General features: G+C 31.3%; 1 protein-coding gene across 4 annotated transcripts in view; it reads right to left on the reverse strand.

Annotated features, from left to right (window-relative positions):
- CUL5 (cullin 5) overlaps window positions 1-15668 on the reverse strand; it is an 89726-nt gene that overhangs the window by 39851 nt on the left and 34207 nt on the right. For 3 of the 4 annotated variants that reach the window (XR_012488405.1, XM_074304335.1, XM_074304336.1), the window contains 4 exons: window positions 9984-10093; window positions 8525-8624; window positions 5824-6000; window positions 1152-1293 (listed from right to left, as the gene is read on the reverse strand). Coding sequence is in view for 3 of the 4 variants with exons in the window: in XM_074304335.1 (XP_074160436.1) it covers window positions 1152-1293; window positions 5824-6000; window positions 8525-8624; window positions 9984-10093 (529 nt within the window). In the remaining variant the exon portion in view is untranslated. Of the gene's footprint in view, window positions 1-1151; window positions 1294-2758; window positions 2885-5823; window positions 6001-8524; window positions 8625-9983; window positions 10094-15668 lie in introns of those variants that run through there. The other variant, XM_074304337.1, reaches the window with a different exon arrangement.

Genomic DNA, 15668 nt, shown 5'->3' on the forward strand with positions numbered 1-15668 from the left:
AGAATAAAAGAAGCAAAGCGTGAAACATGATTGTAAGCATGGAACTAGAAAGTGGGTATCAAAGGGTGTAATAAATAACTGGATGTGAGGGCCAAGCAAGAGGGAGGATTCAGTCAAAACAATCTTAAGCCTGGTTGTCTAAGAGAATTCAGAAGAGAAAATCAATATTAGCGTTGGTTTGGAATTTTAAGAATATAAATTCTCAAAGTAATTAGCACATTTCCCAAACTTAAAGATAAATGGAAACATTTTTGTTAGATGACTGCTCTTATTAACATTGATCTATAAAATTTATAGCTTAAATGCCAAGGAGAATGTATCAAATGGAGTGAATATATGAACGCGCTTTTTTTTTTTAAGGCATATAGAAATCACCTTCTTAATCACTAATACCACCATCAACCAATAATCAATCATCTGCTGCCAACAAGCCAAAGAAGCTGAGAGTTGCAGCAACCACCAGATCACTAGTTCTTTCAGTGTAGTTCCCAAAGACATCATAAGTACTATGCCAATGTGACCTGGAAATTTTTTGAAGATGCTGCAGTCCTTGCCTCTTCAACACTGCCATTGAAGAGTCAGAAAAGAAGAGTTTTATTGGCAAAGTCCTTAACCCTATCAAATTGTTCATCAAAAGTAAGTTTAATTTTTTTATGTGGAAAAAACATTAAGGAAGATACAGTAACACCTACTTACTGCTGTACCCTAAGAGTCATTTTTACCTGATCTGCAGCTGAAACTTATGTATTTTGTTCCTACCATTTGAATGTGAGCACCTTGATATAAACATTTGTCTCTAGCGCTCAGTATGCAGCAAAGCAAATATAATAAATGCTTTAACTGCCTTTTCATTGATTTATTTAGCACAAAAGTTCTTAAGTTTTCTGTGTGACATGGACCTTTTTTACAATTTAATGGTAACTATATGCCTCTTCTCAGAGTATTTTTAAATGAATTAAAAAATACATTATAAAGGAAACCAATTATACTGAAATATAGTACACACACACACACACACACACAATATAAAGTGAACAGATCCATCTCTGATCTAATACACACATTGTGCTTACTGACAAAAAGTTCTGCCCTACAAAATATACCAGTTTCCAAAAAGAAAACATAACTAATATCATAGAATTAAAACATACCATAGGATTCTCTTACTCCAATCACCAGCTGAGAATCGAAAGCTTCTCCTAATCTCTCTGCATGGACTAGCTTCATTGCACTGTCCTGGAGTCTATTCTTTATATTTGAAAAGATTGATTCATTCCATGTATCAAGCATAAGCTACATAAAAAAGAAAACAAAATCCACTAAATATAAATTTATAAAGAATTACAGCAGATACAAAAAATGAGTGATGACTACCAAAAAAAAAAAAAAAAAAAATCAATTATTTACCAATCTTTCAGGCTTCATTCATTTGAATACTAAAACATCAACTTTTATGTTTCAAGTCAGGACGTGACAGTTTTCCAAAATCTTACCTAATTTTGCTGGTCAATTGCTCAAGATATACATTTTATTACTTATAATAAAGTAATACCATGTTTGTAAGTTCTCAAAACATAAAAGGATATCACTTTCCTTAAAAAAAAAAAAATCTAGTAAGGAACACAGATATAATTCAGTGGAAAAAGACATAACAAAAATTCACAAATCAAGTAATTTACAGGAATATTTTAGTATAAAAAAATCCTTAAAATATTTTTCTTTTTTTCCTAATGCTTTCACATGAACATAGGTTTTTGTAAACCAAAATTATTTAAATTGGTAATAAGAATATGTTACTAATGGCTACTATAGAATTTAATACATTTTAAATAAATCCTTCAAGTCAAATGTTGATTCTCACTAATAGTTTGCCAATTCCAACTCAAAAATCAATATTTTACATCCAAATAACTTAAAAGTATTCAGTTCTTAAGCATTCTAATCCTTTTTAATAAAATAAAATAAAACCAAGAAAATTATGTATATATATTTCTTACATGGACAAGACATGAACTTATTTTCCTTAACATGCATACTGATTGAGAGTTTTGGTGTGTGTTTGTTTTAATTTGGGTATACTGAAAAGATAAGGGTAAAGATTTGTTAACTTAAAAAAAAAGGTTTTTAAAAAGTTAGCTATTTTTCTTTTAATGTAACATTGTTTTTGCCTTAAAAGGGCAGAATCGGTCATTTTTAAAAGTCAGAATACTAACTATGAAGTAATTTTTAAAAACTCTCTGTCAATAATGTGACAAAAAGGTACAGCTTTATGAACTAAGAAACGTATGTACCAGTACCGTCTTTAACTTGTTTTGTGCCTTGATAAATCACTTTGTCTATTTCTGTTTTAGTTTCTATACATTAAAAATGAGGGATTATCACATAATTACTCATTTCATAAAGTAGGCCTAAGGACTAAATGAGATAGATAAATGTGAAAGCACTTTGAAATACATTAAGTGCTACATAAATTAGTCAAGAAAATAATAACCCTAATCAGCAACTGAACATGAGGCTAACTTGATGACAAATTTTCTATTTTTGAAAACACAAGCCTTCTATTCTGAGGTATCCCTTAGATATCAGTTAGAATTTCTAGTGTCCATCAAGATTTATAACTACAGTATCTAGGATTTCTAAATTCTATATCCTATGTCAACTGAATTTTGATTGAAATAAAATTCTACTTTATTTTTTTCCCTGTAACTACAGTGAAAACTGATTCATGGATAAACTAAATCTCCATAGGCACACTCACCATTGGATGAGGCTGCAAAGTATGCTTATCCATTCCATTCAACTTGGGTTTTCTAAGGAGCAATATATAAATGCAAGCTAGAGAACTGGAGACAGGTCAAATTCTAACTGCTAGTGCCAAAGGTCCCTGAGGAATAGGCAGGGAGGAAACTGAGTTGTGAGGTCAAGTAATTGCTTCCATAGAGACATTGCCCCCTACCCCTTCTTCCCAGTTACTATAAGGCAAGCAAAAATATATCAGCCTTCATAGTTATAAGGTTTCTTTGTTTAGACTTTCTATTAAAAATAGTATCATCCTCTATTTCTAACTTAAAAGGAAACAGAGGATGATAAAATATAGGTAAGTATGCTGCCTGTTTAATACTATCCAAATACTTTGTTCTGTCATAGACAAATAAGAGAGAGTATATTTAAGATACAAAGACATAATTAAATATGAGACCCCAGAAACTGAATCCAACTTCATGTTAACCCAATTAGATCACATAACACATATTTATCTAAGAATACAAACTATAGGTCAAAAGCAACTAAAACACAAATGCTATGTAGTTAGTTGCTCATTATTAAGGTCCCAGGAGATGCCCACAATCCAAGAAAAAGTAAAGCAGAAATACTAAAGAAATGACAAAGAGGGTAGGACATAACCATGGAAATGCAAATTAAGATAAATTAAGAAGGAAAAGATAATTCACAGAAAGAGTTATTTTTAAAAATTTTACAGCTTTCCCAAACCCCTAAATTCTGTCAAGTTCAGAGTTCACCTTTTTTAGGTCTGCTAGGGATAAAAGAACTGTTTTGAATATTTATTGTTTTAGTATCCTTTGGAACTTCGGTAGATCTTGAGAAAATGAAGGAAGGGTCCAAGAAGTGGTAAGAGCCATGAAGCTAACATTATTCATATATGATCCACTGTTCACTGCTGTGAGCATCACTACTGTTAGAAAACTAGTTAAAACATTTAATATGTATGGGATTGCCTGTTATCTAGGGGAGGGAGCAGAAGGAGGGAGGGAAAAATTTGGAAAAATGAATACAAGGGATAGTTATTTTAAAAAAATTACTCATGCATATGCAATGTCAAAAAATTTTTATAATTATAAAATTAATAATAAAAAAAAAAAAAGAAAACTAGTTAAAAACTAATATTTGGGACAGCTAGATTGTACAATGGATAGAGCACTGGCCCTAAAGTCAGTAAGATCTTAGTTCAAATCCAATTTCAGACATTTGCTTATCACTTACTAGCTCTGTGATCCTAAACAAGTTGCTTAACACTAATTGCCTCAAACACAAAAAGCTAATCTATAGCACTCTGGCACTCCTAAAAATCCTACCCTAGTTTTAGAAGTTGAGAATAGAGAAGTTATTTCTTATATAATCTGTATCTAGTTTTTATATACATTTGTTTGAATGTTGTCTGCACCAACTGTAAACTATAAATTTCCTGAGGGCAGGATTGTCTTTTGCCTTCCCCACCCTTTTATCTCTTTTGTATTCTTTATGTCTGGTACATGGCAGTCTCTTAATAAATGTTTACTGATGTTCTACTGATTGATAAAAAAAGATCACTGGTTTTTAAAACCAAGAACATACTATAGAACTTGAAACAAAATAGATGTAAAGTAATATGAACATAAATGGCCAAAATTGAAAGTAATAAGTTTAAATGACAAGCTCAACAAATCTAAATGTAAAAGGAAGATGAGAGAGAATGAATTCATTCAATAGTTATAACTATAATAAAGACAAATGATATCTTACATTCTATCATACTAACTTTTCAATATGCCATCAAATCTATCATCTAATTTGACAGATGAGGAAATAAGAAAACTAATTGTTTGTACAGCTTCCTTGCCCCAAAAGGAATTTAAAATTTAGTCAGGAAGACCAGACACACATGAAATTGATGGGGGTAAGCCCTGAGACTGTCCAACTCTCCTTTGAAAGAGGCCCCACCCATCAGGGCAGTTAAGTGGTCTCATTCAGTTGGAGAATAGTCTGGGACTACTACCAGTAGCTCAACTCCTACAATAAGCAATCTCTTTTCTACTAGAGATCTAAGCCCTGGGCACTGACATTCAATTGTGAATGACAGTCCAATACTCAGACTGGTAATAAAAGACATTCTGAATCCTAAATCTTTGCAGAAGTCCAAAACAGGATTATGCTTGCCATGGAAGCCCTCTTCATAGCAAAGTTGTTCTTCCAGGACTATTGCCCACTGTGAAGATAATTCTCTTCTCAGTGTTAATCCTTGTTATTTCCCTGACAGGACCTTACCCACTAAGTCTGTCTTCCTAGCAAAGCTGGCTTCTCAGTGCCAACAATAAATCTCTTTTGCTACAAACAGATTTCAGGTTTGTGAATTCTTTCGCATTCAACCTGGGCCAACCAGAGGGGATTTCCTACTCCAATTCTCAATCACTAGCCTCATCATTTGCCCCTCATCAAAATGATTTAATACCTTCAAAACTTCAAAACAGTATAGTAGAAACTAAATCTACAAATAGAGAGGAAACTCAGAAGAAGTAGCATCAGGTAAATGAAAGTTAAAGTTAGGAATTAAATGAAGTAGAAAAGAGGAGTAATAAGAAGGAGAGAAAGTGATCAGATTATAGAAAGCAATACAAAAATTAAATATGAGCATTGAAATTATGAAATGGACTAATAATGCCTGCAGAAAGAGAGGAAAACTGAATTAAAGGAAATGTTAAGAGGGAGGTGATGTCTGAAGGAAATTAATTAGAAACATGAATTTGGTCAAAATTTGGTAACAGATAACCTGAAAAATATCTGAAGCTAAAGCAAGACCTGTGAAGTTAATAAGGAAAAAAAAAATTATATACACACACACACACACACACACACACACACACACACACACACACACACACATATACACACACATATATATACACACACACACATATATATATATACATGTACATATTTTTTAATCAGGTAAGAATCAGCAAGGATTGAAGACAGAATATGAATCTAAAGGGGAAAAAGTTGATCTAAAGCTACTATGTGACAGGACAGTGAGGCAACTTTACCTACCTTTCTAACAATACTATCTTCCACATTCGATTTTTTGTTGCTGCCCTGCTTGCCCATTAATGTAATTTCTAGCTGACAGAATGGTTTAGGTAAGATATCACATTGAGTAAAAAATTTTCTCCACTCTACAATATATGCTTTTAGAAGTGCTGTATCATCTTGATGGCTCAGTACTCTCTGAAAGAAAAAAACAATCCCAGGTAAAAAGAACACATATAGACAACACTAAAAGAACAAAATAACTTTAAAACGAAGTTAATTTTGTATTTCCAATTAAACTATTGTTGATTTCCTAGGCTGCTATACTAACAGTTAAAAAAAATACCTCTTTCAAGGGTTGTACCTATGTTTATGTCTCTTTCTAGCATTTAAGTTCTGAGTCAAATACATTAGATTCTATCCTCAATTCAACACTGTGGGTTACCATACATCCTAAGCTGGAGAATAGTAAATTCTCAACTCTTCACTATGCGACAGAGACATAATATATTTCACTATTTGGATTTCACATATAGTATTCAGCATAGATATTTATCAAATGTTAAAAACATAGTAAATAATATTTCAATTTATTTTTATGCATTAACAAATGAATTTCCTTCACTATAAAAGGCACAATTCAACTTTTTCAAAAGTCACAAATTTAAAATAAAAAAACAAAAAAACAAAAAAGCCCATGAATGCTTTTCTATAAAATTTCAAATTACACTTAGAAAAAATGTGTTAAACAAAGCTTTTGATTGATTGTGTTAACAATAAAACATTTGCAACTATCATAGACTTAGCTCTTCTCAGCAATACAATGATCCCAAGATATTTCCAAAAGAATTGGGATGGAAAAAAGCAATCCTCATCCAAGAAAGAACTATGAATCTGAATGGAGATCAAAGCATACCATTTTCATTTTTATTTTTTGTTTTTTTCTTTTACATGTTTTTCCTCTTTGTTTTGATTTTTCTTTAACAACATGACCAATATGGAAATAATAAGTTTAAAATGACTGTACATATATAATCTATATCAGAAAAATATAGAGGAAGAAGGGGAAAAATTTTGAAACCCAAAATCTTACAAAAGTAAATGTTGAAAACTATACATGTAACCAGAAAAAAATCAAAATACTATTAAAAATAAAAAATCAATAATAATATACATAATAATAAATAATAATCAAAAAATCAAATACTATTAAGTGAAAAAACAAACACACAATAAAACATTCACTATTCTAAAGAAATTCTACACACAATGCTATGATTCCTAACCAAGATATTAGCAGCCATACAGTACATAATAAAAGACTTATCAATGCTCACTACTGGTATTTTAAGTTCCTTAAATGCAAAGGAAAAATTATTTTAATCCAGAATAAAGACTATATGTGTAGACAAAAACATTGATATGCAGAGATAAATAACTATTAAGAAGTTAATTCACTAAGTTTACAACTTTTCATGGTTTGTTTGAATGTTACTATCATTGGCAAATTAGTGACATTTAAAATTTCATTAAAAGATCAGAAACTCCAGTTTTCTGACTTCCAAAATTCATAATATAGAAAGTAAAATCTTGTGGATCTTTTGAATTAATATAAAAATAGTGCTTGAGAGGTATGATAATTGATACAATATTGAGATATTAACATTTTACTTTTATTTTTATTTTCAAAGAAATTTAGGTACTAATAGTTTGAGAAGTATAAGAATAAACATCTATACAGAAGTCAATTATCAATACACTAGAGCAGTACCTTGGCCCATAAGATAGAAAAAAATTCAAGACTTATTAATTTCTTCAGATTCAAACATTTTTTAATAAATCATTAGAATCTGGTAAGCTTGGATAAAGTACAAGAATCTTTTCCTTTACTTCTTTTTGTTTCTTTGGAATTAACAGCATCCATGTCAGGAAAACAAAACAAAACAAAACAAAAAAAAAAAAAAAAAACAAAAACAAAAACAAAACTAAAATTCAGTTGTTTCTTGATTAATACAAAGAAAGAATAACTTAAAATCCTGATAACCCAAAAATCAATTTCAGTCATTAGCTTCAATCTCTTTCTACCAATCAATTTACAAGAGCTTTCGGCAAGCAAATGATCTGGCTTATTTGGGTTTAAATTCATTGAATTTCCTGTCACCTTCTAGAAGATAGTGATGAAGAATGAAATGGATAGAAGGTAAGCAATAGTGAGGAAGAACAAAAAACTTAATAGATATAGTCAATATGACAAATATTTGCTGAAATGAAGTAAATGGCTAAGTTCCTGAATAAGTAAAAGCTAGTTATCTGTTAGAAGTTTTCATAACAGGTAAGCTTTATTCTGCTACAACACTTGAATTTTAGACTCAGTAGCAAGAATGAAATGTAGCTTAAGCATTTCCCAATGCATTAAGGACTCTGGCATTAAAAAAAAAAAAATCTGCTATCTATGGAGGAGTCTCATAAGAGGGCCCATAATTGGTACACTATAGGCACCAAAATGATAATCTTGTTGGGGCAAGAATATCGTTTAATACTATATTAGCAAAGCAGTAATAAATATATTAAGGAAAAAGTATTTTCAGGACAAAATTTTAAAGACCTGTTGAATTCTCAAACAATCTACTAAACAAGATAGATTATGTTCCACAAATCATTGAAAGCAAAATACTAGTTTTAAAAAAGCAACTATATCGTAAATTAACTTTCAAAGACTCACTGCCTGTGCTTGTTTAATAAAATCAAGTATGTCTTCTTTCAAAGCCTGATGGATTTTTGCAGGGCCTTTATCATCCCACAGACAAACTGCATGGACATCCCTAGAAAATAATGAAAGCAAATTTTGAAAATAATGAAGGGCATAATTTTTATTTGTAGTCTCTCTCTCTCTTTATACACACACACCCACACCCACACCCAGAGCTTTAGAAAGAAATTCCTGGAAGACAGTTATTAATCTATACATGTTTTATTACTCTTAATAATAATAACTTAAAAAATATATCAATGTTTTCTACAGAACTTAGTCTATCATTAAAATTCCAGTCAAGCTCCATCACACACAACTTATTCAGTTCACATTGCTTCAGGTATTTACTATTTATACATACTTAAAATATTTATTTTATTTAGGCTCAGTTAAAAAAACAAACAGTAGGAACCAAAAAAAAAAAAAAAATCCTACTGAAAAAAATTTGAATTTACAAAAAGTTTATAGAAGGAATAATTAATCATATTACAAAAAAAAGTATGCCTAAGGTTCATTTTAAATGACAAGCTTCTGAATGCTCACAGATCAAGATGTAATTCCTATCTGAATCAGTAGCTGACTGGTAGCAGTATCACACCAAAGTTTAAAGTTCTTTTACTTATTAATAACAAATACAATAATATTGTGCTTTATATTTGTAAAACACTTTCCAAACTCTAATCTCATTTGATCTAATTTTTTCATTGATTTAAAACAACTGACACACCAAAGAGTTGTATATTTGCGAATATTATATAATCATAAAATTTTTAGATACAAAAGAGACTATAGAGTTCAACCTCCTTTTCTTAGGAACTAATATAAGGGAAGTTGAGTGACTTTTCCAAGATTACCCAATTGGTTTATAGCAAAACTGGGGTAGACCTGATATAGAATGGAAAATCACTTAAGTGTCAGCTCTTATGCTTTAATTCTCATAGGATATAATTATGAACATGAGAGATATGACTGTGAGATTTCTTCCACAAAAGAAATTTCCTCTACCAAATATGACTTTGTAAATAAATCTTAATTTGCTGTTTGAGGCACATAAATATTAAGTGATTTACTAGTTAGTGCCAGATGTGGAATTTGAACCCAGGTCTTTATGATTCTAAGTCTAATACTATATACAGTATACAGTAAGAGTATCACTGTTGCCTCAATATATAAATATACTAAACAGCAAAAGGCTCAAAAGAGGGCAGCAATGTATATAATTAAAGTAACTTTCAAAATAACTAAGAAAAAAAAAGCTCAATCTCAATAAAACAATGCTATGTATTATATTTTAGGGTATAACATTAACTTCATTTTATATTAAATGTGCCAATTTAAAAGAAGTATTTCTTTTTGATTCATCAAAAAATATCTTATAGCAATATTTCTATTATGTTGCCCCAAAAATAGAAATGAAAAGGTTACTTACGAAAACAAATCAAACCATTGCTGTTTTGTGACAGATTCCTGGCGTAAAAGCTTCAGAACAATAGGGCGCATAAAATCCCATTTGTCTTCAAACTGAAGTGAGCCTTTATTCTTAAAAAGAAAGGAAAGGTAGTTTAATTTAAATCCCCGTAAGTTAAAATTACATTAACTCAATTAAAATCATCTACTATTTTTGTCTTTTAATAATTAGCTAGGGAAAGTTGAGATTCCAAATTTAAGGTCACCCATTTTTCATAAAGAAGTACAAACACATTCTAAATTCCATCTTATGTCAAGAAGCCATAGTTATTTTGATATTTTATTTCCTTATCTTGTTTTCCTTCACTAATGTTTTCCCTCAATTTTGTGGAATATCAAGCATCAAATTTTAACAAACATAAAATTCTGCTAAAATTATTGAACTTTAGAGGCTTTTAGAGACCTTTCTTAATGAATCCTCTTCATTTCAACAGACGGAAACTAATAAGGCCCTGGTGGTAAGTGACTGACCCAACTTGACACAACTTAATGGCAGAGTTAAGTCTACAACTCTGATTTGCTGACTCCTAATCCAGTCCAGACTTCCATAACACCAAAATTGCTTTGAAAAGCAATCCTGTGGAAAATGCTATCAGCATCCAGAGAACTATGGAGATTGAATGTGAACTACTTTCATCTTTTGTTTGTTTTTTATTTCTTATGTTTTTTTGTTTTCTTTTGTTTTTGCTGAGGCAATTGGGGTTAAGTGACTTGTAGGATCACATAGCTAGGAAGTGTTAGGTATCTGAGGCCACATTTGAACTCAGGTCCTCCAGACTTCAGAGCTGATGCTCTTACCCACTGTGCCACCTAGATGCTCCTTTTCTTATGTTTCCCCTCACCCCTTTAGTCTGATTTTTCTTGTACAATATGACAAACATGGAAATATATTTAAAATGATTGTACATGTATGACCTGTATCAGATTACTTGCTGTCTTAGGGAGAGGGGAGTTAAGTAATGGGAGAAGAAAAAATTCGAATTGTTGAAAAGTATTTTTACAGGTATTTGGATAATAAATTAATATTGAGAAAAAACGTTTTTTTGTTTTTTTTTGTTTTGTTTTTTTAAATTAGCTTAAGAGATGGGGCAGCTAGATGGGGCAGTGGCTAGAGCACCAGCCCTGAAGTCAGGAGGACTAGAGTTCAAATCTAGCCTCAGACATTTAATACTTCCTAGCTGTGTGACCTTGGGTAAATCACTTAACCCCAATTACCTCAGGGGAAAAATCAGGGGGAAATAATCTTAAGGGAGGGGAAAAAAAAAAAATCTATCTCAACACATAAATGCCATGATAAGAACAGTGGAAGGATAGGAATCAATCAAACAAACAAACAAACAAAAAAACCACAAGAAAATCTATGCTTTATTTCAAAACATTATTTATTTATTTAATTATTTGGGGTAATGGTATTTACAATGCTAATGAAAAATAATAGAAAACTAATCTGTTTTATGGACTTAGTTCACATACTGCTCTTTTACATACAACAATCAGAAATTGTAATATTTTATTTGATTAGCTGATGTGAAAAACAAAATTATTTTTCCTCACGGTTCTTCAGATGAAAATAGAACAATGAAAATTAGTACTATCATATTTAGTAGGCTTAATCAAATAATTACTATTTTTCTTCATAAAATGAAAAAATGGTAGTTGTCTGTTCAAAAATCATTTTAAATATGTCATTCATTACTAAAATGCTTAATTTTCTGTTTCTTGTTGCTTTAAATTTTGAAAGAATATAGTTACTATATGAATATCTTCCTAGGTTAGATTCAATGATTCCCAATTCTTCTTCAAGCATAGACAACTTTACCTGTTACTAAATTATAAGGCAATTCAAGAAAAAGTCACTGCCTTTTTCTAAATGATATGTCCACCTTACTCCCTTTATTATTGATGCATAGCTTAGAATTCAATGTGACCAGAACAAGTCCCCTATTGGTGAAGTGGGGGTCAAAAATGCTTACTTCCTACCTACTTGGAAAGGACACTATGAGGATAAACTAAGACAATATTAAAGTACCATGGAGACTCTCTGTAATCAATCCTGTGAGTTCTTCCTTTATTATTTCCTTTAAATTCTAACTTTTCAGTTCTATTTCTACACTCCTAAGGAGCAATATGGTACAACAGCTAGAGAATAGTCCTAGAGTCAAGACCACCTTCATCTCTCCTGAGGCTGAACAAATTGACTCATCTCCCCAGGACTTTTTTCTACCATGCCACAGAAATTTCTTTAGCAAGAAATCTCAATGTTTTTCTGGACAACTTCTCATATTCAGATGAGCTGGTTTCTCACAGAACCTCTGTTGAAAGAGGAAAATCTAGGACAAAGATCCCTTTCTAGTCTGTACTGCTGTCACATCTCCACAGGATTTTCCTTCTCTACTATGCCCCATTAATGTCTCCTCCATCCTCTTTCAATTCCCTTTGATGTATTATCCTCCCTCATGAACTCCTAGTGGGTAGCAACTGTCTTTCTACTTCTATTTAGATGTCCAGTTTGCAACACAATATCTCACACATAGTAAGAGTTTAATAAATGCTTATTTTCAGACCCAGTTCTGCCTCTGCTGCAAACTGCCTGTTAGACCTGAGCAAGTCACTTAATGTCTTAGTTCCCTAGGTTTAAGACTATAAATTACAGAGAAGGCACAAGCCTGTATCTATAACAAGAGTTTTCTCATCTAATCAATATTTATTAAGCACCTATTATGTACTAAGCATTGTGGGAAAGCACTAGGGATATAAAGAGGCAAAAGATAATCCCTTCCAAGAAGGAGCTTACAATCTAATAGGGGAGACTGCCCGTAAAACAATATATAAAAAGGAAGTTACTGACATGATAAATTTATGTAGAAAAGAAACTAGAATTACGACAGCATTGAGGAAGGCTCTCAGTAAAACAATGGAACTTTAATTGGGACTTAAAGGAAGTCAGGGAAGTCAATAAATAGATGTGAGAAGAGAAAGCATTCCAGCCCAATGGAACAGCCAAAGAAAATGACCTGTGTCTTGTTTTGGAAAGAATATGCATTAGGAAGCAAGGTATAAAAAAACTGGAAAGATAGGAGGGCTAGGTTATGAAGATGTCTGAATGACAAACATCATTCTGTATTTGTACCTGGAGGCAACAAATCCCAAGTCCATAGAATGTATCACTTAGTAAGATGAAATTTTTGCAAAATAGTTCCAAGGCCATATTCATTATATGTCCTTCAAAATCCACCCTGAGTCCCACTTCTTTCCATCATACCTTTCATGATTACCCTGACTCTCTAGTAGTTTCAAAATTAGCATTTACTTAAAAGCATATACAAATAAAATAAAATAAAAAATAAGCACCTCATGTATGTAAACACAGGAGATACCAAAAAATAAAGTTCTTGCTTAAAGAGATTTCATTTCTCTGAAAAGAACACTATGTATATGCAAAATTACATACAATATGTATATATACAAAATAACTGTGGAGAAAGGTAATAGAAACTGAGATTAAGAAAAGGATTAAACATAAGCAAATAATAATAGCAGCTAGTATTTATATAGAAATTTAAGGTTTCCAAATCCCTTTATAAGTTAGCTTCTTTGAATCTCATAACAACTCTTTGATGTAAATGATATTATCCCCATTTTACAAATAGAGAAAAAGGAAGAACAGAGAATTTAAGTAACTTGCCTAGGGTCACAGGCCTAATAGCAAATAAGTGTCTGAGACAAAAGTTGAACTTGGGTGTTCCTGACTCCTAGTCCTACAACACTAAGCCATTTGCCTAAGAGATGAACTTTGAAGAAAATGGAATTCTAAACAATGAAGGTGAGAGAAGTGCATTCCAAGAATCTGGACAAGAACAAAGAGAAGGGAGATCATTCAATCAATATTTATTAACCATCTATTATGTACTAGATATTGTGCTAAGTACTGAGGATATAAAATGAGATAAAACATAGATTCTGTTTTCAAAGAGCTTATATATAATGGAGGAGACAATATGCAAACATATAAATGCACTATGAAAATTAAGCCAATTTAGATGGATCAGAAACTATTTAAAGGGGAATAAAGGCTGGTAAGGAGGCTAGAACCAGGTTTAAAAGGTTTTGGATGCCAAACAGGAGTTTGTTTGAATTTGACACAGGAGATAAGAAGGAGTAACTTAAGTTTATTAACATTAAAGTGATTAGTCTAAAATCACAATAATTAAAAAACAACTCAAAATATGATATTCTGGAAAAAGACAAAGCTGGACTTGTAAATAATAATTATTAATGCAATTATATATAAAGTTTTTAAGTCTAAACACCTTACCATTTTACAATTGTTATTTTGGAAGCTATATGCTATGCTGAAGATATTAAACAAAGATTATTATTGAAGGAAATCATGCGCCACTTCATTTTCATGCACTGCATTAACAACCTCAACAGTAAATGTGATATCTGATGCATGTGTGTATACCCAAATCTAAATATATATGTATGTGTGTACATATATACATGTGCACATATCAAGGCAAGTCACTTATACCCCTGTTTGCCTCAAATTTCTCATCTGTAAAATGAGCTGGAAAATAATTCCAGGATCTCTGCCAAAAAAACTCCCAAATAGGGTTAAAAGAGGAGTAGGACATGACTAATACAAAAGTAACAACAAAAACTGATTTTCTGATGTCATTCTCTGTAACAAATGAATTTAATGTCATAAATAAGCATTTAATGCCCTTGACTGTTGTATCTTGTCAAGGAGATAAAAGTATTTACTGCTTTTTTGGTTTCCTAGTTGCTGCAACTAATTTGCATTTTTTCCTTAAGAGATACTGTGTTGATTGTTCTTTTATCAATCTAGCACTTTTTGGCATTTAACAGCTGGACATTACTTTAATTGCCTATCATATGTTATTTTTATCCTAATTTGCTTTTTTCCATTTTTCTTCTTTAAAGTTTATGGACTGACTATAGATAAAACAACTAAGTAAAAAATGACTCCAATATCAGTAAGCAATGATTTCTTTTTTGTTAAGTTAATTTCTTTTACATGTGTGATGTTATTGGATATTTGCAATCTATATCTTCTCTCAACTCTTTTTTGGCTCTTCATCAATTAAATCACCCTGATACATCCTTGACAATGAACATTTTTTAACAGCAAATCCTAGGGCTTTCTTCATTGATAAAAACAAACAAATGTAATACAACTCTGGATATTACTGTTATGTAGAATATCAATGCAAGGTCATGAATAACATGTTTAAAAGATGCCCTTATTATGCAATATCTGAAAGGGTACTGCTAACCCTAAAAAACAAACAAACAAACAAACTAATCTTCATTTTTGCTTAAGTGTTTCTAGGTGGTTTGTTCAGCTCCATTAGGTCAAGGATTTTCATATTTTCCTTTATATTCCTACTATCATGCACAGTATCTGGCATATTAAAGATGCTTAATAAATGTTTGCTGATGGATTGAACAGAGAAAATATGACTTAAAACAAAGAAACAACAATAACAAATAGGACATTGTAAATCAGTTTGGGGAGTACTATAATGTCAGAAGATTTAAATTGAACATTAGAAATAGGAACATTCAGGTTCACATCAAATATATAGAAATAAAAAGTTAATGACAAGTACTGGACTTCATG

The sequence above is a fragment of the Sminthopsis crassicaudata genome, chromosome 3, assembly GCF_048593235.1.
Source record: "Sminthopsis crassicaudata isolate SCR6 chromosome 3, ASM4859323v1, whole genome shotgun sequence".
Taxonomy (NCBI): domain Eukaryota; kingdom Metazoa; phylum Chordata; class Mammalia; order Dasyuromorphia; family Dasyuridae; genus Sminthopsis; species Sminthopsis crassicaudata.